At 44.4% G+C, this 24048-nt stretch overlaps 1 protein-coding gene across 2 annotated transcripts in view; it reads left to right on the forward strand.

Annotated features, from left to right (window-relative positions):
- The window catches only part of ADAMTSL3 (ADAMTS like 3), a 2432792-nt gene that overhangs the window by 1319562 nt on the left and 1089182 nt on the right, over positions 1–24048 (forward strand). For both annotated transcript variants that reach the window (XM_085644288.1, XM_085644289.1), the window contains exon 7: positions 5987–6113. In XM_085644288.1, coding sequence (XP_085500414.1) covers positions 5987–6113 — 127 coding nt within the window. The remainder of the gene's footprint in view (positions 1–5986; positions 6114–24048) is intronic.

Below are 24048 nucleotides of genomic sequence, written 5' to 3' on the forward strand. Positions count from 1 at the left end.
CCAGCAGTAAAAAGCTGCAAGGGGATCCCAACAACAAAGTGGCTTCAGCAGCTACAAATTCCAGCTAGTCACATTCTGAGTTGTTGAAGGCAAATCTGAAGGCGTCAGTGGGACATATCTGTTTTATGTAATTTACAAAGACATGGATGTGGCCTAATATAATAACTCATATTTTAAATATTTTCTGCTTTTTAAATACTTTATAGATAAGAATCTGAAATATTGTTAAAACTGTTCGATTTCAATTTGAGTGAGCAAAGAGAACAAGCCAAACATGTTATACAATAGTAGTGGCAAAATAATAGCTTTCTCATGGCTTAAATGTTAAAACAATGAATTATTCATTAGAAAGTTGGACACGTTAACGACCAACAACTGACTAAAAAGAGAAACAACAAGGCAGGGTAAAGACAAACATAAGATACTTAGTAGTGCTCTTAGACTGGAGTAGTTCAATTCCGGGGAAAATATTGAAAAATGTTTCCTAAGAGAGATAAGCCTGCTGTTGAAAAGAATGCGAGTGAATGCATTCGCCATGCTATTATGTATAACCTGATTTATATGCAAAACACACTGCCCTTTCCAAGTGGGGGGGGGGGGGGGGTTGGGGGAAGGAGAGAGTAATCATAGGGGTCTGATTTTGCACTCTCCCTACTGAATAGCAATCACGCAAAAAGCAAAAGTACCCCTTCTTCATTCTCTTTAGTGGGAAATTACCCAGTCCTGGATGATTTCAGTAACCCAATTTCTGGAGGCAGGACTTAGAGGAGAGGTCTTCAAACTTTTTGATGCAGAGACCCCCCTGTCAAAATTATTTAGGCGTAAGGACCGCCTCCTGACAACAATTTCTAGATCGTGGTACTCCTCATCTTTGACAACTATCGACAACCATAAAAGCCCCCAATTCCCATAGCAAATCAATTTTTAGAGTGGTGAAATAATATTAAACCGTGTTTATCAAACGAAAGATCAGTGAGCTTGGGAGCGTAGTCAAAGGTGTGGCTAAAAACAAAATGCCTCCTTTATGAGGAATTGGCCTGGGCAGCGCCGCAAGTCTTCTTGCTGCGCTGCCCATGCCAATGTGAAAGGGCAGGAATGCACCTTATTTATGAAATATGGTGCATTCCTGTCCTTTCCGACTGCATAGGCGCACAAATTGCTGCATAGAGCCAACGTAGGCAGGATTGTTTTTGTGCAGGAAGGTGCCCCGAGAGGGGTTTTCCTCTTTCTTTGTGAGCTGCAGGATGCAGCACACATGGAAAGAGGAGAAAATACGAGGAGACATGGATACCTTTCTCCTCATTACGCCTCCTGTGGGGATGCGTAAGGTTTTGGTGCTGTCCCAGGTTTACATAATTTTGTAAATCTGGGACAGTGTCAAAATCCATGGGTGTTGCGTGGGAACACCCACCGCAATGCCCATGGAACTCCTACTTGCGCTGCTTTGTCTTACTCCATATGTATGAGGCCATGCAGGGTGAATTTGCGTCACCTCATAGATACGATTGCGCCACTTGTGCAGCCGGTGCTTAAAAGAAATGATGCTCCGGTGGCTCCAGCCTCTCATCAATAAGCCCCTAAATATTTTGCTATTTTGTTAGGTCTTTCACCATCAGGTAGGTAGCTACATATAAAATAATGGGTAGCTTAAAAAAAACACATTTTAAAACGTTGTTACTCAGTGGGAAATGTACTGTATTGCATTAGGAAACCTCTATTAGTTAATGCACTGCAGAGGTCTGTGTGTAACCAGAGAGCCACAGAATTACATTTGGTTGGTGCAGTGGGGAATAGTGGCTTGTGGATTTTTAGTGCTACGAAGTCACAGCCTGTGACAGAAAGCACTGTGAAAGTGTAAGTCATTAATTTATTCATGCATTAGACACATTATAAGGTAGACTGCTTCAAACTGTGCAAATAGTTTTAGGATATAATTGAGCTTCCAAAATGTAGATTTTAGTAATACTAGAACATAAGTAATGCACTAAGCAATTAAAAACATGCACTTCACAGCCCAGTTGTTAACTTTTCTTAGTACCACTAAAAAAGAAAAAATCATTCTTTGCCATCAGAAAGCAATTAAAGTCAGAACCACTCCGAAGCACCATTTACATTTGCAGGTTAACTCAAAACACACATTTGTATTTCATTCAGGCAAGCAGGCACCCTGGCACAAAAGAACGTTTCACCTGCCTGCCCAGCCTCTTCCTTTCACAGACCAGGAGGCTCAATTACCTTCAGCTGTAGCATTTTAACAACCCCATATGAAGCGTCCAGGTTTTCAAAAGGAAAAGCATCTTTTAGATTCCAGGCAGAAGTGAGGCCTGGAAATGCAGGACCCCCTTCCCAGGCCTCGACGGCCCCCCTGGGGGTCGTGCCCCACAGATTGATATAAAAATATGCAGGATGGCCTCAAACCTTCATCATCGGCCATCCCACGCTCACCAGTGAATCCTCCAGTGGCCGGCGGCATGTTTCAGCCCTGAAAAGGCCTGATGCATCAGGAGGAGACTACAAATGCTGAAATAGGTACCTCAGTAGGGGGACACCTTTGACAAATGTGTGACTACAAGGCTTCCCTCGTTTGCTCCTCCATGGGGTGTGGTTTTCCCACAGGTAGGGACCATTAACAAATTAAGAACAAAGCGTTTTGCTGCTACCAGCAACTGGAACTGTGTGTATGTATTTGCACTGAGTGACTGTGAGCAAATAGACAGGGATACAACATGGGGAAAAGCATAATTCCGGTCCTTTGGAAAGCCCCGGACCCTACTAAAGGGCGATTTCAGGGCAGAAACATGTTGACCTATTTGGAAATGAGCGTATAATTAAGCCTCACACGTCCTGCTGTTTGATGTAATCTTCCCTTCACCACCCATCCTAATAAAGTGTAAATCTACCTCGCGTAGGTGACCAGGATTTTTACACCTTATCTGGATACCTCGCCCCCTTCCTGGGATTATCCCTGCACAGTCCATCAGTATACCATGAGGACTCGCCCACCACTAGAGGATTCTCTGGCCAGCGTAATATGGCCAATTAAAATGCTTGACACCTAGGGGGTGTGTGAGGCCATCCCGTATATTTTATAACTACCCTCTAGGTCCTGCCTACAAAATCTGGGATAATGAAATCATCCAGAACCGGTTAATTACCCATGAAAAAGGACGAGTTGCTCTCACACATGAGAGCACGAAGAAGGGGTATGTTTGCTTTTTGTGTGATTGATCGTTAACCTGATTTATAAGCCATAAATTATGTAGCTCATTATTTAGTAGAACAATTAAGTTGTGAAGGAAGTTGACAGTCAATGATTCCATACTGAATGCTAATGCCCGAGGTGGACTCTATGTGTAGGATACATTAAGAATCCTTATATATTATAAACAACTATTGGAGTCAAGTGACACATCATATGCAAAGGTACTCAAATAAAAAGTCGGAATAAATTACAATAGATCCAAGGAGCTAGAACTTAATGTAATAAATGAAGAGATATTTTAGCTGTTATAAAAAAATTATAGTAAAGACACAACAAAATACCTTTAAAGATTATTTTCGGTTCTGGGAAATGTTATTCTTCGCTTGGTGGTCAAACTTCTGGACTGGTGTATGAGATTATGTTAGAGAAGCTCGAAAACTCATCAAATTAGATAGTGTAAGAGACTAGTTTACCAATTGTGTTGTGAAACCTGAGTTGTCATGTTCTCTTTGCTGGCACAAATTAGATTGTTCTTTTTGCTCACAGAAATTGAAATCGAAGATTTTCTGTAAGATTTCAGATACTGAACCATAACTATCCAATACAGTATTAAAGAAAAAATACGTAAAAGGTTTATTAGTATCGTCTAGTAACTCCTACACTGGCTTTTATTGGACTCAGGCTTCTCGTGTTTGTAAATGCATTGAAATAGAAATAAGTAAGTTGTAAAGGAATAAAGCACACATGATAACATTCAAGTACAATGAGCATGCTAGTAGGACGTCTTTGAACCTCTTTGTACACTTACATTATGCACTTAGGAAGAAACAGTTAATGACTCCGAGACGTCCAGGAACCCTCCCTAGACAGTAACAGCTAGCACACGCGCGGAATGCCAAACTGCAGCAAAGTTCAAAAAGTAGAAAGCAAATTTCTTCAGTCACAAAGTACTTAAGAGAAGAGATGAGAACTGGGAGAAAGGAAAGGGAAACACAGCAAACGTGCAAGGGAAGACAGAAAGAGAATGAACTAACAGCTATGAAAAGCCTTACAACCAACGAAGTTGCAAGGCACCTTCTTCTGGTCTGTTTACTCTACTTAAGCTAACCTGGAAGTGTCCATCTGGGTGCTCCTTTACTTATATTGTTCTTCCACTTGTTCCTGATCTGGACATCCCTCCTCCTACACTGCAGCTCCAGTCTCCACAGGCCTGGCCACCACCTTCTCGGTTCTCCCAGTGCTCGTCCATCCTGCTGGTCGAACCATCGTCAACCTCTACCTGATTAACTAAATCATGAATATATCCGAAACAGTTTCACAATCTGGAAGCATTTGATATGAAACCAATAATGTATTTTGTATTCATGATGAAGATTTTCTCTTGTGTCACTACTGAATTGTTAAACATGTTGGCCTAACGGCTAGGGCGCTCGAACTCAGACCCGGGGAACTGGGTTCGAGTTTCGGTAATGACGCTGAACATCCTGTGATTCTGGGCAAATCACTTAATCTCCCCGTGCCTAACAGAAAAATAAATGTGTGTCCTCATGTAAAGTAACTGGTGCTATGTAAGCGCTATGATATTTGATTTGGGTCAAGTTCGCGCTATATAAAACTCTGGAGAAAAAAAATGTTGTTATTCCACATTTTTGAGCATCAAGCATATGTTACTGACTCACTAGTCTTCGAACTGTTTTCTCTGCGTATGTTGAAGTTCTTTTCTTTATATTTTAGTACCTGGCAATTTCTTTTCTTAACATTCTATGCCTGCTCATATGTACCCTCTTAAAATCCATTATCACATTATATACATGTATTACATTGGCTGTCTCTACAAGTAATAGGTCTTAAGAAAGTCAAAGATTCATTGCATTCTGTGCCTTCAGCTTGTTAGGGCATATTATATTCAACACATAATAGGTGGACTATTACTTGGCGACCAATTGATGTATGGTGGGGACCTGTAAATCTATGTTTGGGGTTGTATGTCACAATATAGAGCTTTAAATGTAGTGCATAGCCTAAATATCGACTTCTAAAAGAATTTGAAGGTAAGCAAATATAGCACTTTGCTCTAATGGCACCGTTTCCTGCTGTAAGTTGTCCAACTTTGTAACTTCACTTGCCTCTGGTTTAGTGCTACTACAGGCTTAGAACAAAGATGGAATCAATTGGGCTCCTCTGCTTCGCTCTACACATAATGTATATTTTTTTTATGAGAAGGCTGTGTGGATTTGAAAGAGATGGTTTACACAACTGCAGAGTGAGGGCGAACCAAGCCACCAATTGACTCATTTATGAGACACCTCTAAATCTCTACATACAGCACTTCACTTTACCAAATGTCATTACTTAACTAGCTTGGACTGCGCTTTCTGTATTCAGTTTCGAAAACTGCTGAAGGTTTTGGCAGCTGAGATCAAAGAAAGATAAAAGATTCAAAAATGGCTCTCGTCCCACAGGGACACATAGCCCTAGTTGGGAATGTTCAACATGATACATATTTAAGAAAGAAAGCGGAAACTTGTGGCGAGGCGGCGCGTTACTGCATTGCACGTTCATATGACGGCGCATTCTGAATAATTATGCTCCTTCCTTAAAGGGAAAGAAATAACACCGTGTTTTTGAGATCTTTCTCCTTCCAATTGAAACGCAAGATGTGCTTTGACAGAATGAGGCCAGCTCATAAAATCAAAAGGATAGCAAAATAAATAACATTCCTGAAAGCTGAGCATGTGCGCTATAGCGTTGCGCCCCTTCTGACTGTGGTGTTGATGTTGGCAGGCAGTCGGCTGTGATCGACAGCTCGGGAGCAATGCCAAGGAAGACAACTGTGGAGTCTGTGCAGGGGATGGCTCGACGTGCCGGCTGGTGAGGGGACAGACCAAGTCACATCTTTCTCCAGAAAAAAGTAGGTGTTTTATAAATCCTCTCTAACGCTTTGAGCAATTATGTTTTGGATTTTAAACCAATGACCTGCCCTCAGAATACACTTGATTTCTATTCTGAGTGCAGCCTCGTTCATGCAGGCCCTGTTGAAGAGCTCATTCTGTGTTGGAAATGCACCATGTGGCAGTATATCACTCAAATATCACTATGCAATGTGAAAATAAATACAAAAGGAGGAAATTAGGGAATGTACACAGGAATAGTGTTACAATGATACTTTCAAACAGTAACCAAGGGCATCATTGCGATGGAGGGCAGAAACTTTCCGTCCGACACCGTCTTGGATTCAGGAACCAACGGATTCGCGGTCGGCAGTTCCGCCTGACTGATTACGATGCGACCGAGCACTGATTGGTCAGAATCCCATTGATCCCTATGGGAGCCCGTGTTCCACCCATCAACACTGGCTCCTATGGGGAAATGGGGTGTTTGTGGAAAACCCTGCACCCTGTTGCAAGCACCCCACGGTGCCTGCCACACAGTGCAGGCTTTTACAGGGAAGTCACTTAGGTACCCCTTGACCCCAATCAGAGGCCTCAGGATGAAGAGGGTCCTGCTAGGGGCCCCCAAACTCACTTTCTGTTGGGCAGGCTGACTCAGAAAGGCTGTTAAAAACCGGCATCGTAATTGCTCAGTCGAAAACGCTGTCCGTAGAGCTGTACGATGCTGTTCCGACTGACATGAATTCTCCAAGAGCTGCTCGGAACTGATTCTGAAAGACCGTGCGGTTTACAATCCGACCACGAACATCATAATCGGCCGGGCGGATTGTGAACCAACCGAGTCGGTCGGAAGGGTTCTGACACGGCCTAGGGGAATCCGACTGTCGCGAGGAGGCATATCGCCCAACATCGTAATGAGGCCCCAAGTGTAAGGAAGACAGAGTCTCAAAGAAACTTGAGCTGTTTATTATGAAACAACTCCAATGCCCAATTTCTCCACAGCTCCCTCACCAACTGTCAGAACTGTCAACCAGGTTGATTCAACATTCTATGGAAAGGAACAAAGGGAAGGGACAGAGGGGTGGAGTGTACCATCTTAGGAGGATTACAAAAAAAGATACACAACTGTTAAATATGTATTGACAAGTGAGTGAAGGATCTAGATTGTTGCCTCAATTATAACAGATAGATTATAAAAGGTTAGATGCAGTAAACCTTTTGTGCACCTCTTTGTTATGTATGTGGGCAACAATTTGCGATCCTAAAATGGAAGTCCTGATTCAGAGCATCAGAATTTGCAGGTTTTTATGAATGCCAATTCTCTTATGCCTGTCGAAACGTACTCCTACTCGCTGGAGTTTGCGAATAATTAAGTCTGCGATACTGTTGAAAGAGATTGCAACAGGGAAAATACATATGTTTTGGAAAAACAAAAACAGATTTCACTGAAAAATTCTAAATCACAACCTAAACTAATTCCGAAAGTGTCTAGAATTAGAAAGGTTAGGTTTCAGGAAGGTATTATCTTTGGAACTGTAGACGTATCATAGATTTGTGAGTGTAACCCTCTGTACTTCTGTGGTTAAACATTATAATGTAGGATACATTTAGATAAGTCTATTCGCTTAGATATAACCCCTTTCAGTGCAGTTTCAAGCCAATAGAAAACAATGTTGGTGATTTAAACTTTAGAATATTCATTTTACCATTATCAGACTGATGAAAAGGTAAGTCACACCTGCAGGTGTACTTCAAATTCATGAGGCAGAACCATTAACCAACATAGAACACTCATTAAGAGTATCAGGACTTGAGAGGTGATTCTCAATGCCCTTTAGAGAGCAATCACAGCAAATAACTGTGGTTCACTTGGGATAGTTTCAACTAACAGAGACTGAAACTATGAACATGAATGTAAACACTAAATATTTAAAATACAATATGAATATCACACGAGTGATATTAGAAAAAGAATAGAAAAGCTACACAATGAAGAATATTTTGAAGTTAAAAACCCATATAATCCCTGTTGGACTTGGCCCTTTTTGCAGGGTCATCCCTGAACTTTTTGCCTTCCTCCTACTATTTTTTCTGACCTGGTGTTGGTGGTTTTAGGACTCTGGGCACTTTATCACTGCTGTCCAGTGTAAAGTGTATGTGCTCTCTATGGTAAAACATGGCAAGATTGGTCTACACCTGTTTGGCACATTTAATATACCTATCAGTCCCTTGTAAAGTGGCATCTCAAATACCCAGCACCAGTAAATTAAATGCTACTGGTGGGCTTGCAGTGCTGCTTGTGCCACCCACCAAAGTAGCCTTTCAAACCTATCTCAGGCCTCTGCCTTTGCAGGGCCTGCGCGCGCAGTTTACTACCGCTGTGACGTGGCCCATAAAGTGGGTGCCACGTCTGTGACTCCCCTTTTACTACATATCAGTCACCCCTAAGGTAGGCCCTAGCTAGCCCTATGGGCAGGGTGCATTGTAGGTAAAAGGTAGGACATGTGCCTTAACTGTGTGGCATGTCCTGGTAGTGACAAACAGCCATTTTGGTTTCTCACTACTGTGAGGCTGCCCTCTCATAGGAATGCATTAGGGATTCCCTGATAAGTGTGTCAGTGGTAATTTCTGACATGAGAGGAGTAGAGTGATCAAGTTTGGTATGTTTGGGACAGTGGTAATAAATGCTGCGTAATGGTGTTCGCAGATTTATTATCACTATTTTAGAAACGCCACTTTTAGAAGTTGGCATTTCTGTGTGCTATGTGTCTTTGTGCCTGATGTGTATTGCATGTCTGGCTCTGGAGTGACAGGAACTGGGGAGGTGCTGTGGTTCCAGAGGGTCTGATTGAGTCAGCGCTAGGGTGAATGGGCCTGATCTGCATTTGGAGTAGTGGAAGGAGTAGCCCCTGACCCTGAATAGCTATGTGCATGCCTTCTACAATGCTAGCTCTGCCCCCTGTGGTGTGTCTGGGGCCAGAGCCTACACTAACAAAAGGGTTGGTGTGCACTTGAAAAGAAATGTCAGTGCCCCCCAGAACTGGTTTGGACCGGGCATCGAGCCCTGTGCCAGGGGGAAGAACAAAAACAATCATGGTATAAATATTGGGGCTGTGACCCCATGTGGGAGTGTGCTTGGTGCTGACTTAGAGCTGCAGGACTGCTGGGCGCCTGGAGGAACCACCACTGCTAGAGGGCCCTGTACGCTGGCCTGCCTGGGCCAAGCTCTGTCCCTGAGGACTTTGGGGCTTAGCGCGTGGGGAGCGCTTGATCCTGCCCCTGCAGTACTTAGCAGCTTTAGCGCTATGAGAGCGCTGGGTTCATTGGAGGTGCTCTCCTCCCCCTTTGCGTGGGGTAACTTCTATGCCTATTGCCCGATCCTGGGGGCATTGCACCTATTGAAACCAAAAGAGGAGCTGTGAAATTTGGCTTAGGCGCTTGCCCTAGCCAACCAGAAATCCCATTTCTAAAAATCCCTAAAACATTATATATATTATTTCATTTAAATGATCCTGATTCCTCCAATGTGTGCTGTCAAAAACAGAATTTAATCCAAAAGCATCTTTTTCAGAGCAACACAAACAAAGCTGATATAAGCTATACAGTGTAATAGGCTGTCATCTGTTTATCAAACAGTATAATTCATTAGATATTGACAATAAATCGAAAATCCTTTTAGAATAATAGGTCCTGAGATCAAACAGAATGTCAGGCAGTCAATATTACATTATTAAGAGTCGATGTTTCAGCCCACCTGTCGAATTTACCAGGGCCATCATCAGAACGATGTGTCGCAAAAAGACAAAGTATAACCAAATACTGGGAAATTGAACAAAAATATCAAAATCAGTGCTCTTCCTTCGTATCATATAAAATTTTAAAAAACAGTGATTTAAAAGCTGTTAAAAATCAGGCAAGACACGAAAAAAAGAAAGATTTTTACCTTCACCGAAAGTGACTCAACTCACCAAAGACTCAGGTGTTTGCGTCTGAATATTCAAGAAGTAGTAACACAGTATACTTCCACCATTCTTTAAACTTTTATTTTAATCAAGCGAGCCAGGCACCAAGAAAAAAGATCCAAATTTGAAGAAGTGATAACCACATGAGTTATGTAAGTGTTTAGGAAGTGCCATAAATTGTTAAGGAGCAACCATCCTCTACAGAGGACAAAAGCCACACCTGAAGAAGATGTAAATATACATGACTTACAAGGAATGCTAAGTTCAAACACTGCATGTACTTTGTTGCCTCTAGGCCCTCTAGTTACACAGGGGTGATATGACCAGTGTACTACTGGTAGACCGGAACCACTTAAATATTCTAAAACAGTAAAATTATAGTATTATATATTGCAGCGCGTTATTTGGAATTCGCTATAATAATGCTAAGAAATCATAAGGCTTTACCTATATGTGAAGCAAGCTACACAAGCTCTGTTGGACGCCGCCTACCACAATGTGGTGCCTAGTTACGAAAGACACAGGAGGTAGCCAAATACACTAAAGACCTCCCGGCACAGGTCTTGGAAGTTCCCCAAACTCTCTACCACGCCATCGGAATTAATTACGTGATGATATAGAAAGAAATGAGAGCAACAATGGACTATTTTGATACAATTAAGAACCAGACTTACTTGAAACCTAACCTCTAGTGACATCAAGGGAACAAAAACGCCGTCTACCTTTTTGAGCGGCCAAGGTCAGGAAGGCACAAGTGGTAATTGATTAGGCCAACACAGAGAGAAGAAGGGCAAATAACATGCATAAGGGCATGCACACGCTAAAACAGCACCACCACCATAATTTGCAATGTAAGTTGATAGGCCTGCAAATAGCATTTTCCAAAATGGATGAAAAACCAGAGATTGTGCCTGGGAACTCTTTTTTGTTTATTCTTATCTAACTGTGCTGTAGATAGAGCCTTATGGTATTCATGGTGGGTTGAGACCTGACAACTCCATGATGTGATATAGAAGGGAAAGGCAACAGACAATTGTGACCATAAATGTATTGAAATGTCATCTTAAAATAGCATACAAATTCATGAGCACAGAGGGATAAATCAATTTGACCAGTCTCACAGGATGATTCGGTGAAGTGTTGAAGGCAGGAGAACCCCTTTCACTAGGTTTTAAGTAGAATTTAACCACAGGACCATATTCCTTCCCTATATATCAAAGGACTTGAGAACCAAGAGAGCCCGGGTCCCTTAAAATGAGTACCAGTGGAGTCCACTACCACCCACCAGCACAAAGTAACCACTGGATGAAGGATATTTAATTTATTTGATTTACATTGATGATGAGTTCCCTTTGTGTTACTGATAAAATGTGGCTGCGTTTGAGTGGTAATGTCAGACATTGCATATCTACGCAATCACATGTTTGAAGCTGTTCACGAAGAGCGCTAGTGGGCATCATCAGTGTTCCAGCGGTAACAGTCGAGATCCTCAGATAGAGTCTTACGGGTAGGGCACAAGTTGGGGGCGGGGGGCATTTGGGTCCATGGCGTCCACCCACTATTTTCACAGGGTGGACGCCATCCCCTCTGCAAGAAGCTGAGCCCATTGAAATATGATGTACTTGTATTGGTGTAACTTCTAGGCACCTGGACGCATTCAACTGCGCCTGCACATTGTCTACTTTCTTTCAGAGCAGAAACGTGCAGGCAGTCAGTGGGCTTTCTCATTTCAGACTCCAGCTGGGCCCATAACAAAAGTCGAATTTAAGGGGCCACCAGTCCCCCTTTTGTTCCACTATCCTGGCTGGGAGCTATCTGAGCAGCAGTCACACCTAGAGGCAAGGGAGGGGAAACAAAGGCTTGCAACTTGTTATTGCTTCACAAATACTTAGGAGTGCTTTTTCCTTTCTTCAATCCCTGTAAATAAGGGATATGCATGCACTGTAAGAATGTCAAATGTGCTGGTATGTCCTAGTATCTACACAAATAACATTTTAAATACCATTATTTTTTTTTTTTTATAGCTTTAAGATATTTTAAAATGTGAACTTTGCACCCAATTAAGCAGAATAGATTTACTGCCACGTTTCTCCTTGTTTCCAATTTCTATGTGGAAGAGTTTTTACAAAATAAATGTGTATGTTGAGGCTCACATTTTGCGTCGGGGATGCGTCACTTTTTTGGTACAACCCGACGCTTAATCTCATTTGTTAAATCTCGTAATGAGCTGAAATTCACTCTGATAGACCTGCGAAACATATGTTTGAGGTGTTAAGATCTTATGTCACTTCCTGTGAGGTCATGGGTTGTGATGTCACTTCCTGTAAAGCAGTACCATGATGTCTCGCTGTGATTTCATGCGCCATAAATGCCACTTGCATACTGCCTAACTTGGTTAGTCCCCCCACTTCTCTTTTTTAGGACTTGTGCCCTTCTGACATTACGAATGACCAGAGCGAGCATAAATCGTACTGCAAGGCCTATCCTCAGAGAAAACAACCCTCCACCATGCACCCCGATTTCTCACGATCAGAAGGCACCTTATGGTACAAAGTGAACTGTAGTGGAAGACTGCCACTGATGAGACAGACAAAAGCCTGCCATCCACAGCTGAAGGGAAGCCCTCGTGTGATCTGCTTTAACAGGGTGGTACTGGGGCACGATGAAATACAGTGGACCGGGCATCTGGGGGTCCAAAAATGTTCTTAGCCTTCAAGGAGTGAGGATGTGAGCGTTGCTTAAAGGCCAGATCTGCCGAATTTGGAACTGGGGTAGCCCGTTCGAGTCTCGGCGTCCGCTCATCATCATCTGATTCCGGGCAAAACACTTAAAGCTGCCCGAGCCTCAAAGAAAAGGATGTGACCCTGTGTTACGTAACTGGTGCTTATGTGAAGCGCTCCAATACCTTCGGGACGAATTTGCTTTACTTAAAACTGCAAAAAAAAGGCCGAACAATTTTTTTGTTTTTTGTTTAAATCCCCAAATGCTATTAGAAGAGAGAGAGAGAGTGTATTTGTATGTGTGAGAGATTAGTTGGTTGAAAAATAAAGTAAGCCAGAATGTTCCACATTCCTTACGTTGTTTCATGAAACATTGCCGAAAGATGATGTCACTTCCTTGAAAGTTACAGCAGTTTCATTGCTTTTATTCTAATTGTCCTGCAGCATACGTTTCCAGGCTCGCTTCTGGGCCCTTTAAGGGCGGTGGCATGGGTGACCAGCTTGCCGTTTCTGCTCGTGCCAGGCCTCACATTGCATCACCCATGCGGCCGAAACCGCAATGTAATTAAATGAAGCATGGTGGAGTTCACACAGATCACTGCAAGGCCTTCTCTGGAATGTGACGCCAGATCAGCGCGGGAGATGCGTACCATAGCTTCCATTCCACACTATAGTATATTTCCTGTAATCTAACATTTAGCGGTAAAATGTAAACTACACTTTCTGGGAGCGAACTACGTCTTCTCGTAATTCAAAGCAGCGACTCTCACAATTCTCTGTAAACACATTTTAACGAAATGTGAGCATACTTTGCAATGGGGGGCACTGTACTTAGTCTCTGGTGTACCTTTACAGTGACGATGGCCACATCTGCTCTGCACTACGCTCTGACCATAACTCAAAATAAAGGATGCTCACATTTCCAAACTTGAAGCCTGATGTAACAAACATGTTTCCCCAAAATACAGGCTTTGCAACTGGAAAAAGCAGGTCAGAATGTAAAAACTGCACACTGCGAGTTACAAATGTCGTTCTATTTGCCACGTTCACTGTATGCCTTTTGCAAATTGCAAAGGAAACAAGACATGTACTGGGTGTCCTCCTCCCCCTTTCAGTTTGCTGTGCAATGCATCAATGAATTGCTTCCGCAACTGATTACAAACGATTGATCTGTTACTGACTCCCACAAGAGGGTGGAAAGGTATTCGCAAAGTGGAAGCTGTCAAAAAGGGGCAGCTCCCACATAGTGCATTGTGACGCCAGCACTCCTGGGAGTAGACACTGGTCCAGGGTCCCGTTGCATCATCGCCAAGTGCCATCAACAAAAATCCAATTTTCAATTTTAAGAGTCACAAACACAGACGGAAGTCTGAACAAAGTGCCAAGAGTGCTTTCCAAACACTCATTAACACACCAGAACTTCAATGCTGAAGGGCTGGATATGCTGTTTTGCTCTATGGAAAGTGCAAAGACCTGTACATTCTACTCTCGGCCTTCAGCAGTCTGTGAAAAGATTTCAGGGCATCTGTGACCTGATCGCATAGCAGTAACATTTCTATAGATGCAGTTCAGTCATCCTGACCCAACAATACAAGGCATGGGTTGATCAGGAATGGCAGTCTAAATGCGGTGGATGTAACACTCTCCACTTTTCGGTGGAAGTCCTGCTCTGCCAAAACTTTAAATAAGTCCCTTAATCTTCAAGGACAATGTGGTATTATTATAGATGTTTACATCATGTGTATAGATGTATTATATCACATGCATAACGCCCACCTGTAATCTTATTATATGCAAGTTGTGACAAATGAAGTCACCTGTAACAAAATGATTTAGTTTCTCAGGTGTTGTTAGACCTGGCCCTTTTGACAGGTTTGCCCCAAACCTTTTGCTTTTTGCCCCCTATTTTTCCGACCCTGTTTTTATTGGCTATATGATTCTGGACACTTTACCACTGCTGATCAATGCTAAAGTGCATATGCTCTCTGTATAAACTCTGACAATGATTGGTTATCCATTATTGGCATATTTGATTTACTGGTAAGACCCTAGTAAAGTGCACATTGTGTGCCAGGGCCTGTAAATCAAATGTTAGTTGTGGGCTTGCAGCACTGGTTGTGCCACCCACATGAGTAGTCCTGTAAACATAACTCAAACCTGCCACCGCAGTGTCTGCGCCTGCAGTTGTAAACTGCCATGTGCACTTGCCAGACCTAAACCTTCCCTTTCCTTACATCTAAGGCACCCCTTAGATAGGCCCAAGGTAACCCAATGGGCAGGGTGCAGTGTATGTGAAAGGTTGGGCATGTAGTGGTGTGTGTGACATGTCCTGATAGTGAAATACTGAGTATTTTGTTTTCACTATTGAAAGGCTGTCTGTTCCATAGGCTTATCATCAAGGCTGCGCTGCAACATTTTACATGTGTAGCTTTCCATAGGGACACAATAGAAAAATGGAGTTTAGGCTCTCTGAACTCAGAATTTATCAACGCACCTTTTTGTAAAGGTGGGTTTTATGTCGAGCTAGACAGTGTATATGCTGTCTCTTCGAGAACTGCTGTTTTCAGTCTGTGGGCTTCAAGTCTATCCCCCTTCTTGCCATGGATTTTCATTTATTTATGTCAGTGTCCTTTAAAAATCCGTGATTGCTAGTGGACAGTCCTGCCTCTATGTCCCTCCTTTCTCTCTTCTGTTCCTCCCACAGAGCAGGGACTTAGTACTGTCTCATTCCTCTGTGGTTCTTTATCTGTTCTTTGAGGGACACGTGGAGCAGCTGTCCATCCTACACGCTAGTGCTCCACAGATTTGAGCTCTTTCCTCAGGCTTTGGTTTTCCGCCTCCTCTCTTCCCCCAGGTTTCAGGGATTTGTATTTGTGACAAAGACCACAACATTTGTGATTTCAAATGTTCAACAGTCTTTCAGATATGCTTCTTTTATAAGGAACTGACTGGCACATGCATCAAGCAAAAATCCAGTTGGTAAAATACCGAATCGCAAAAATCACCCGTTTGCGAGTATCAAAACCCGAATCCCAATGCATCAACCCAAATTGTGAGCAATTAACGAATCGCTAAATAAATACCGGAAAAATACCGATTTGCAAATAACAAATATGCAAAAATACAGAATCGCTAAATACCGAATTAGCAATCACCGAAATCACTAATAGCTCCCGGCAAGTGCCAATGGCTAATAACGAATCGCTACCCAATGCAACAACAATCGCAAATACCGAAAATCCCAAAAATCGCTATTTAGCATGAGCAAAATAAGGGGAATCAGAACCTGGAGGTAAAGTTAAAAAAAAAGTTTTGTGAACAAAAAAAAAATCTCAAACATGTGCAACTGATTGTGGTAATCACCAAACCCTTAAATGTGGCCAAGGAGACCCTGTTGGCTAGCACAAAATGGCAGCCCTCTACGTGCTTGCATGGAGGATGCGTATCAATGCGGCAGGACAGCACAGGAGAAGGGTCCAGGAGAGATTATTCAGACTGTGCATCACCTTGCTCGGACAGAATGAGGACGAGGTGTACGAGAAGTATCGACTGAATCGTGCCATGATCATGCGCCTCATTGCAGACCTGGAACCACTACTGCAGCACCAGACACACCGGACCAATGCAATCCCTGCGCACGTCCAGGTCCTATGCAGCCTGCACCTACTGGCCTCAGGAAGTTTCCAGGGGGTAATCGCCGTAGCCGGAGGCGTATCGCAAAGCGCACTCTCACGCTTCTTCCAGAAATTCTTAGATGCCATGCTGACAATGATACACACCCACATCAGATTCCCCACAACCCCACAGCAGTTGGACCGCAACAAACAGGCATTCTACTAGGTGGCACAATTCCCCCATGTAATTGGATGCATCGACTGTACGCATATCCCCATCTGTCCACCCTCAGCAAATGAGTACATATTCCGTAACCGCAAGTCATACCACTCAATCAACGTGCAGGTTGTGTGCGATGCCAATCACATCATAACAGACCTAGTGGCACAATTTCCCGGGGAGCACACACGACTCCTACATATTCCGCCACAGTGGCATCCACAGGCGTCTACTCAATGGAGAATTTGGAGAGGGACACCTGCTTGGTACGTACACATACCTCTTCCCCACATGAACACCACACATGTATGAACATCACCATTGCTAAGTGTTTGCTTCTATCTTCTAGGTGACAGTGCTTACGCCCTGCGTGAATATATACTCACCCCATACATCAATCCAGCAACCCCACAGGAACAACGATACAACGCGGCACACATAAGCACTAGGAATGTCATAGAGAGGACATTTGGGATTCTGAAGAGTCGCTTTAGAATCCTACATAAGACTGGCGGCGCCTTGCTACACAAACCTGATACCTGCTGCCGGATTGTTGCTGTATGTGCAATGCTGCACAACATTGCGACCAGAAGGGGGATACCCATAGAGGTGGACAGGAATGATGACCACCGGGATGACCAACCACCCGCCCAACAGCGACAGGCACACGTCCCTAACACAGCAGAGGGCCATAGGAGGCGGACATACATCATGCAACATCATTTCTGAAGCAGGTAAGAATGATACATTACTATTTCATTGGTGGTGCAACTGTTTAATGCACAGTAGCACTGCGGTATGTGCAACCAAACAAGCAATGAAAATAATGCTCCCCATGAAAACTGTAAGAACAAATGTGCGTTTAAGTCACGGCTGTGCAGCGTCAGGAAGGGGAGGACCATGGTTGCCCCACCACGGTCAGGTATGGATGTAAATCAGTCTAGTGGCGCTTGCCATGTACGCCAAGCCTCCTCTCCGGTGTCTCCGACGCCTCACCACGGCCTGTCCCCATGGAGCCCCGTGAACTGCGGCGCCCGGTGCTGGTCTCTGCCACAGACACACTGCTTACACTCGAGGCAGCCTCACTGCCGTCTTCCCCTCCCAATGCACCAGCACTGAATGTGCCGCTCTGCAGGTGTTCTACTGCAGCGGTCATCTGCCCTAGAGCCTTGGCAACATCCCCGCAGAAGTACCCAAGGTCCACCTGCAAGGACACCGAGCGGCGTGCAAACACTGCGGTGCTATTGCTCATCCTTGTGATGGCCTTTGTAGAGGCCGCGGACCGCACCAAGTTCTGACGGTGCCTCCTCCTCTCGCACTCATGGCCTTCCCTCATGGCACGGGTGAGCTCATGGATGTCCTCCCTCAGGTGCCCATTGCCTTCTGCCACCACAGTGCTCATGTCCCTCACCGCCACAGTCATGGCACGCATTTCCCTTGCAAGGCGCACGATGTTTGAGCTGATTGTCGCCATGTGTCGTCCCTGCAGGCGCTGGACACGCAGCATCCTTTCCTCGATTGCAGCATTTTGGGTGATATCAACGTCGCCTGAGGAGAGTGAACTTGGCCGAGACCTGCGCCGCTGTGGGAGTCTGGAATGTGCAGGTGGTGCAGCAGGCGGTGTGATGCTGCGCAGACTTTGTCCCGATGGTGTAGAGGGTGTTCCCATCACCTGCATGGCCGGGACTTGGGACCTGCGCCTCGGCGCTTTAGTGGATGTTGTAGGTGTAGCTGGTGTAGCTGGTGCTGGTGGTGCTGGTGCTGGTGGTGCTGGTGGTGCTGGTGGTGGTGGGGTTGCAGGTGGAGGTGATGTATGCGCATCCTGCGCTGTGTCCATGTCGGAATCCGCAGGAGTCTCCGAAATAATCAGCCGCCCGCTGTCGTCCGAATCCCCAGGAGATGCATCTGTGTGTGAAACAGTGCATGGTTAGTGGGATAGTTACACCTACGTAGTGTTGTAAACATACATGTCCCTCTGTGATCCACTAAATAAACAGTCTCTATCCATGTTCAACTGATGTGGTGATTTGTAATTGTATTTCATCCTGTACATGCACACTGGGCTGACTAGACTACAACTCCCATGATGCACTAGTGTTAAGAGTAAAGGTGTGTGGGCCAAAGCTGCATGCACACTGTGATCCTGCTGGGGGCATGGGAATGGATTTACGCTATGCTGGGTATGGGCACAGGCATGCATCTTACCTTGGGCACTTGTGGCTGCGCCGGAGGTATCCATCTGGGTTACTCCCACGACGGCCTCATGCTCGATCGTCCCTTCCACCAGCTCCTCCAGGGCAGTGTTGGCTTGAACTGTAGAAGGCCCGCCTCCCATTCTGGATGCCTCCCGGAGCCTCTCCGCAATCCTCTCCTTAGCCCGCTTCCTCAGGTCGTACCATCTTTTTTTCAGGTCGTCAATGCTGCGGGGCGTCACACCAACAGCATTTACCCTCTCCCGGATGCGCTGCCATATGCGCCGCTTCTCGGGCTCTGGCACCTTGAGGGACAGCTTACCAAAAAGGCGATCATGCTTGCAGCTGACTCCCTCTATCAGGTGCTCCAGCTCCCGGGCAGAAAACTTGCGTTTCCGCTTGCGTGCAGCCTCAGCGCTGGATGGTGCTTCCTTCTCCATCTGGGTAGTGTTTGAGGGTAGCTCAGTTGGTGTGGCTTCAATCTGCACAGCCAGTCTCCAGTCCCAGCTCCTGTTTGCTCCTCTGTCGAGGCAATGAGGGTGGGGCAGCAGTATTTCCTGGTTGCTGATGTCATAAACACGTTCCCGGAGCGACCCGATCATTGCCGATTTCGCTAATACCGAATTCGCTATTAGCAAATTCGGTATTACCGAAATCGCTATTAGCTCTTCGGTGTTTGCATACCCCGCTATTGATAATTCGGTAAACATAGCGATTTTTAGGGAATCGCTATTATTTACCGAATCTGTTGATGCATTCACAAAAGCGATTCCTTAATAACGAATCCTTATTTTTCGCTAATAAGGAATCACTTTTTGTTTTGTTGATGCATGTGCACCTGAAAGTCTAATTCTCCATAGGCGGTAGTGACTGGTGCAGAAACACCCCCTTTGAATTATAAATATCACAGACACTGTCCTGGTCAGAACATCAATGTATGGAGTACAAGTGATACCATAAGTCCCACTTAGGTGGTACTCATATTAATAGAGAAATCTCAACACTTATTACCAAGCTACTTCTTTATGAAACACGTTTTTAAAAGAAACAAAATGAGAAACAAGCATTTACAATGGAATAGGACTTGCATTTGCGACAGTTTGAGCTATTGGCATTGTAAATGATAATGCCTTATATTTATGTATTTTGAAAACCTGCAAGTGGTGCGTAACCATGCACATTGTACTTATAGTCGTTGCTTATGAGAAGCAAGGTTGGCATTAAAAGAGGCACAGTTACTGCTAGCCTTGCTTCTCATAATCAACGACTATAAGTGTTTACGCACCGCTTGAAGGTTTTCAAAACACATAAATAAAAGGCATTGTCATTTACAATGCCAATAGCTCAAACTCACGCAAATACAGGACCTATTGCATGGCAAATGCTTGTTAAATTCTGTGTTTGAAAATGCCAATTTTATTAAGTGAAATAGCAACAAACAGGGGGTTTGGCCCAAGGCGGCTAGACAGGGCCTTACAATTAGTACAGGAGAAAAGTGTACTAGCCGTCATGTTTTAAATGCTGTTAAGATTATTTAACAGACTAAAGGCCATGACATCAATTATCTGTCTTTAAGCATTTATTTGCTATATCATTATCTTTTTTAGCATTGGATACACAATAATACATGAGTCAGACAAAAGGTGATACTTGATAATTAGTACACATTACAATAAAACATGTGAAAAGAAGTAACTTAACAGTGCAACAAGACTGAACAATATAATTTATGAGGAAACAAACATTGCAGGCAACAATAATTGCGTAGATTGAGAACCAGTCTAAATTTATAATACAAGAGCAGCAACTGAACAATCTTTAATAGTCATATTATCTAAACTAATCAAGGTGCTGCTGCACACGGGGGAATGGTTACTACGCCCAGTAGGTGAGTATTATTGTAATTTTCCTACAAAGGCAAACTTAATTAAATACAAGATTCCCCAAGGTGTATAGTGCAGATGCGTTTCGAGTCCCAAAGTGGTTTGGTGGATTCTCTTTGGGGCGTAGACTGGATAAAATCTAAAGAAAAAGAATGGGAATTATTAAAAAATCGACCTCTAGGTCTCCTACAAACTAAGCATTTGGGATTGTGTGTGTTATGTAAGTACCTGATCAAAGGATTACAGTTTGTCGCTAGGGCGCGATCCCCAGGGTCCAAGGGAATTTATTGATGACTCAGTCTGAAATGTAAATAGAACTTGATTAAGTGGCCATTGTCTATAGATGCACTCTCATATAGTTCCTGAAAGCAGTGCAAATTGGAGACTTACATTTTGCTCTTTCGGTGTGAGTCAGTAAGGACCTGGTGGTATTTGCACTAGAATTCTGTTGATGGCTGACACGGCAATGCCGAACCCTTTTTAACTCACACTGCGGGTGATAAATCAATGAAGAAAATCAACTGCCTACATGGGTTTGCAGATTTTAAGTTACTAACTAGTCAGGTTTACTTGTGTTGGGAGAAAGACTGGTATCGGGACTGCGTCTCACTTGCAGTTCACTTCCGAGCTGGAAAAGTGATACAAAGTTTGCACTTGTTAGTTAAAAAAAAATTGGAATTCGTTAGATTGTAGCATCTAGATGGAGGGTCTCACACACTTGCTTGAATCAGGAAGTCGCGTAGAGATGTAACCGGTCTCGTTCTCACTTCAGCAACACATTGTACTTCCGGTTACCAGGCGGTTAAGTACTGATGGCACAACATGGTGCATTCTGGGTGAGTGAGTTATAAGGAAGGTTGATAACAATTGGAATAGGATCTGTGCCTGGAAAATTGTCTCAGTATCTTCCCAATTCGGACATCTCGTTTAAACCTTCAATGATGCTGTTAAATCTTGCTATCATATAGCCTTCCAATTGCACGGGATGTGGCACCACACTGGAAGTCATTGAACTCACAGATGACAACATCAAGTGGACAAGAAAGCAGTTTTCTAATTGTAAAACTAAAAACGTCATATACGCAATCACTTGCCCTTGCCCCAAAATCTATATCGGGAAGACTACCCAGGAGATTAGACAACAAATCGTTCAACATTGTTTAAGGATTAAAAATAAAGTGACAACAGCACCTATGATGAATCATTTCCTTGATCAAAAACATGAGGAAGGGGACCTTAAATGGACCGTTTTATCGGTCATCGAACATTATCCAAGGGGTGGCGACACTGAGTAATTTTTACTGAGAAAAGAAGCCTATATGAGAGCAAGATTTAACAGCATCACCAAAGATTTAAACGAGATGTCCGCATTGGGAAAATACTGAGACAATTTTCCAGAGACACATCCTTTCCAAATGTTATCGACCTTCCTTAGAACTCACTCACCCAGAATGCACCATGTTGGGCCACCGGTACTTAACCGCCTGGTAACAAGTACAATGTGTTACTGAAGCGAGAACAAGACCGGTTACATCTCTACACGACTTACTTATTCAAGTAAGCGTGTAAGGCCCTCCCTCTAGATGCTATAATCGAACGAATTTCAAGTTCTTTTTAACTAACAAGTGCAAACTTTCCAGCTCGGAAGTGAACTGCAAGTGAGACGCAGTCCGGATACAAGTCTTTCTCCTGACACAAGTAAGCCTGACTCGTTAGTAACTTAAAATCAGCAAACCCATGTAGCCAGTTGATTTTCTTCATTGATTTGGGGTTTAATAATTTATCACCTGCAGTGCGAGTTCAAATGGGTTCGGCATTGCTGTTTCAGCCATCAACAGAATTCTAGTGAAAATACCACCAGGTCCTTACTGACCCACAGCGACAGAGCAAAATGTAAGTCTCCAATTTGCACTGCCTTCAGGAACTATATGAGAGTGCATCTATAGACAATGCCCACTGAATCAAATTCTATTTACATTTCAGACTGAGCTATAAATAAATTCCCTTGGACCCAGGAGATCGCGCCCTAGCGACAAGGTGTAATCCTTTGATTAAGTGCTTACATAATACACACAATCCCAAATGCTTAGGGGCCTATTATGATGGCGGGTGGAACGCCAGGCCGGCGGTGGCGATCCGCCCGCCATCTGTACCTGATTTACCCCCACCATATTAGTATGGTGGGACTCACGGCGGCAGACGGAAAGACCGTCCGCCGCTTTTCCGCCGGTTGGCAATCGGCATGATTGCCGGGTGGGTGGAAAAAGTCCACAATATGGTGGCGGTGCCTTACAGGCACCGCCATCCATATTATAATGTATGCGGTGGGCATGCCTTTCCATGGCGGAGAGTTTGCCATGGAAAGGCATTCAGGAAATGATTTGGGGGGCCCGTTGCAGGCCCCCTTGGGAGTGGGGGTGTGGGGGGCTGCACTGGGTGGGTACCTATGGTACCCTCAACATTGCCAAACACATGGTGGCAGGCACCGCGCGGTGCCTGTCATGTTGTGCATGGCAATGCACAACATGCCTCTTTGGCATTGCTTCGGCTGTTGTTTACAGCACCGCCTGCCGCATTGTCGAAGATGTGGGATGCGACCGCCAGGGTGGCGGTCACATCCTAATTGGCGGCACCCCTGGCGGACGGTCCAAGCAGCGCTAGGGTGGCGGGTGGACATCCTAACGGGGCACTAAGTTTGTAGGAGACCTAGAGCTCGATTTGTTAATAATTCCCATTCTTTCTCTTTAGATTTTATCTAGTCTACGCCCTGAAGAGAATCCTCCAAACCACTTTGGGACTCAACGTCGGCACTATACACCACGGGGAATCTTAGGGACAGATTTATGTTAGACTTGCGCCACTTTTATGCCGCCGTTGCGTCACTTTTGTAACGCAGCGGCGGCGTAAACCCTGCGCCACGTTGCGCCCCATTTACATCGTGACGCATCTATGGAGATGCGTCACGGTGTAAAGCCCTGTGCCACATTAAACCTGCGTCAGGTTTAATGTATGCAGGGTGGGCGTTCCATCGGAAAAAGCCTCGGAAAAGTGACGCAGTGAAATCTACAAGATTTCACTCAGTCACTTTTCCGACGCTGCTGCGTCAAAACGTTGCACCTGCTTGAAGCAGGCGTAAGGCATGACGCAGCATGTTAGGTATGGGCAGCCCATAAACATTGCTGGAGTTGCGTCGTGCTTGCGACACGACTCAGAGCAATACGCCGCCCTTACGCCATCAGATCCGTCAAGCATCTGTTTATCCTTGCGCCACGGTGCGCTGCATTGTAAATGCGGCGCATCTGTGGTGGCGCAAGGGTAAACTTGCATGACGCATCTTTCCTGGCGCATCCCTGCTGATTTGCAG

This window comes from Triturus cristatus, chromosome 3_1, assembly GCF_964204655.1.
Source record: "Triturus cristatus chromosome 3_1, aTriCri1.1, whole genome shotgun sequence".
Classification (NCBI taxonomy): domain Eukaryota; kingdom Metazoa; phylum Chordata; class Amphibia; order Caudata; family Salamandridae; genus Triturus; species Triturus cristatus.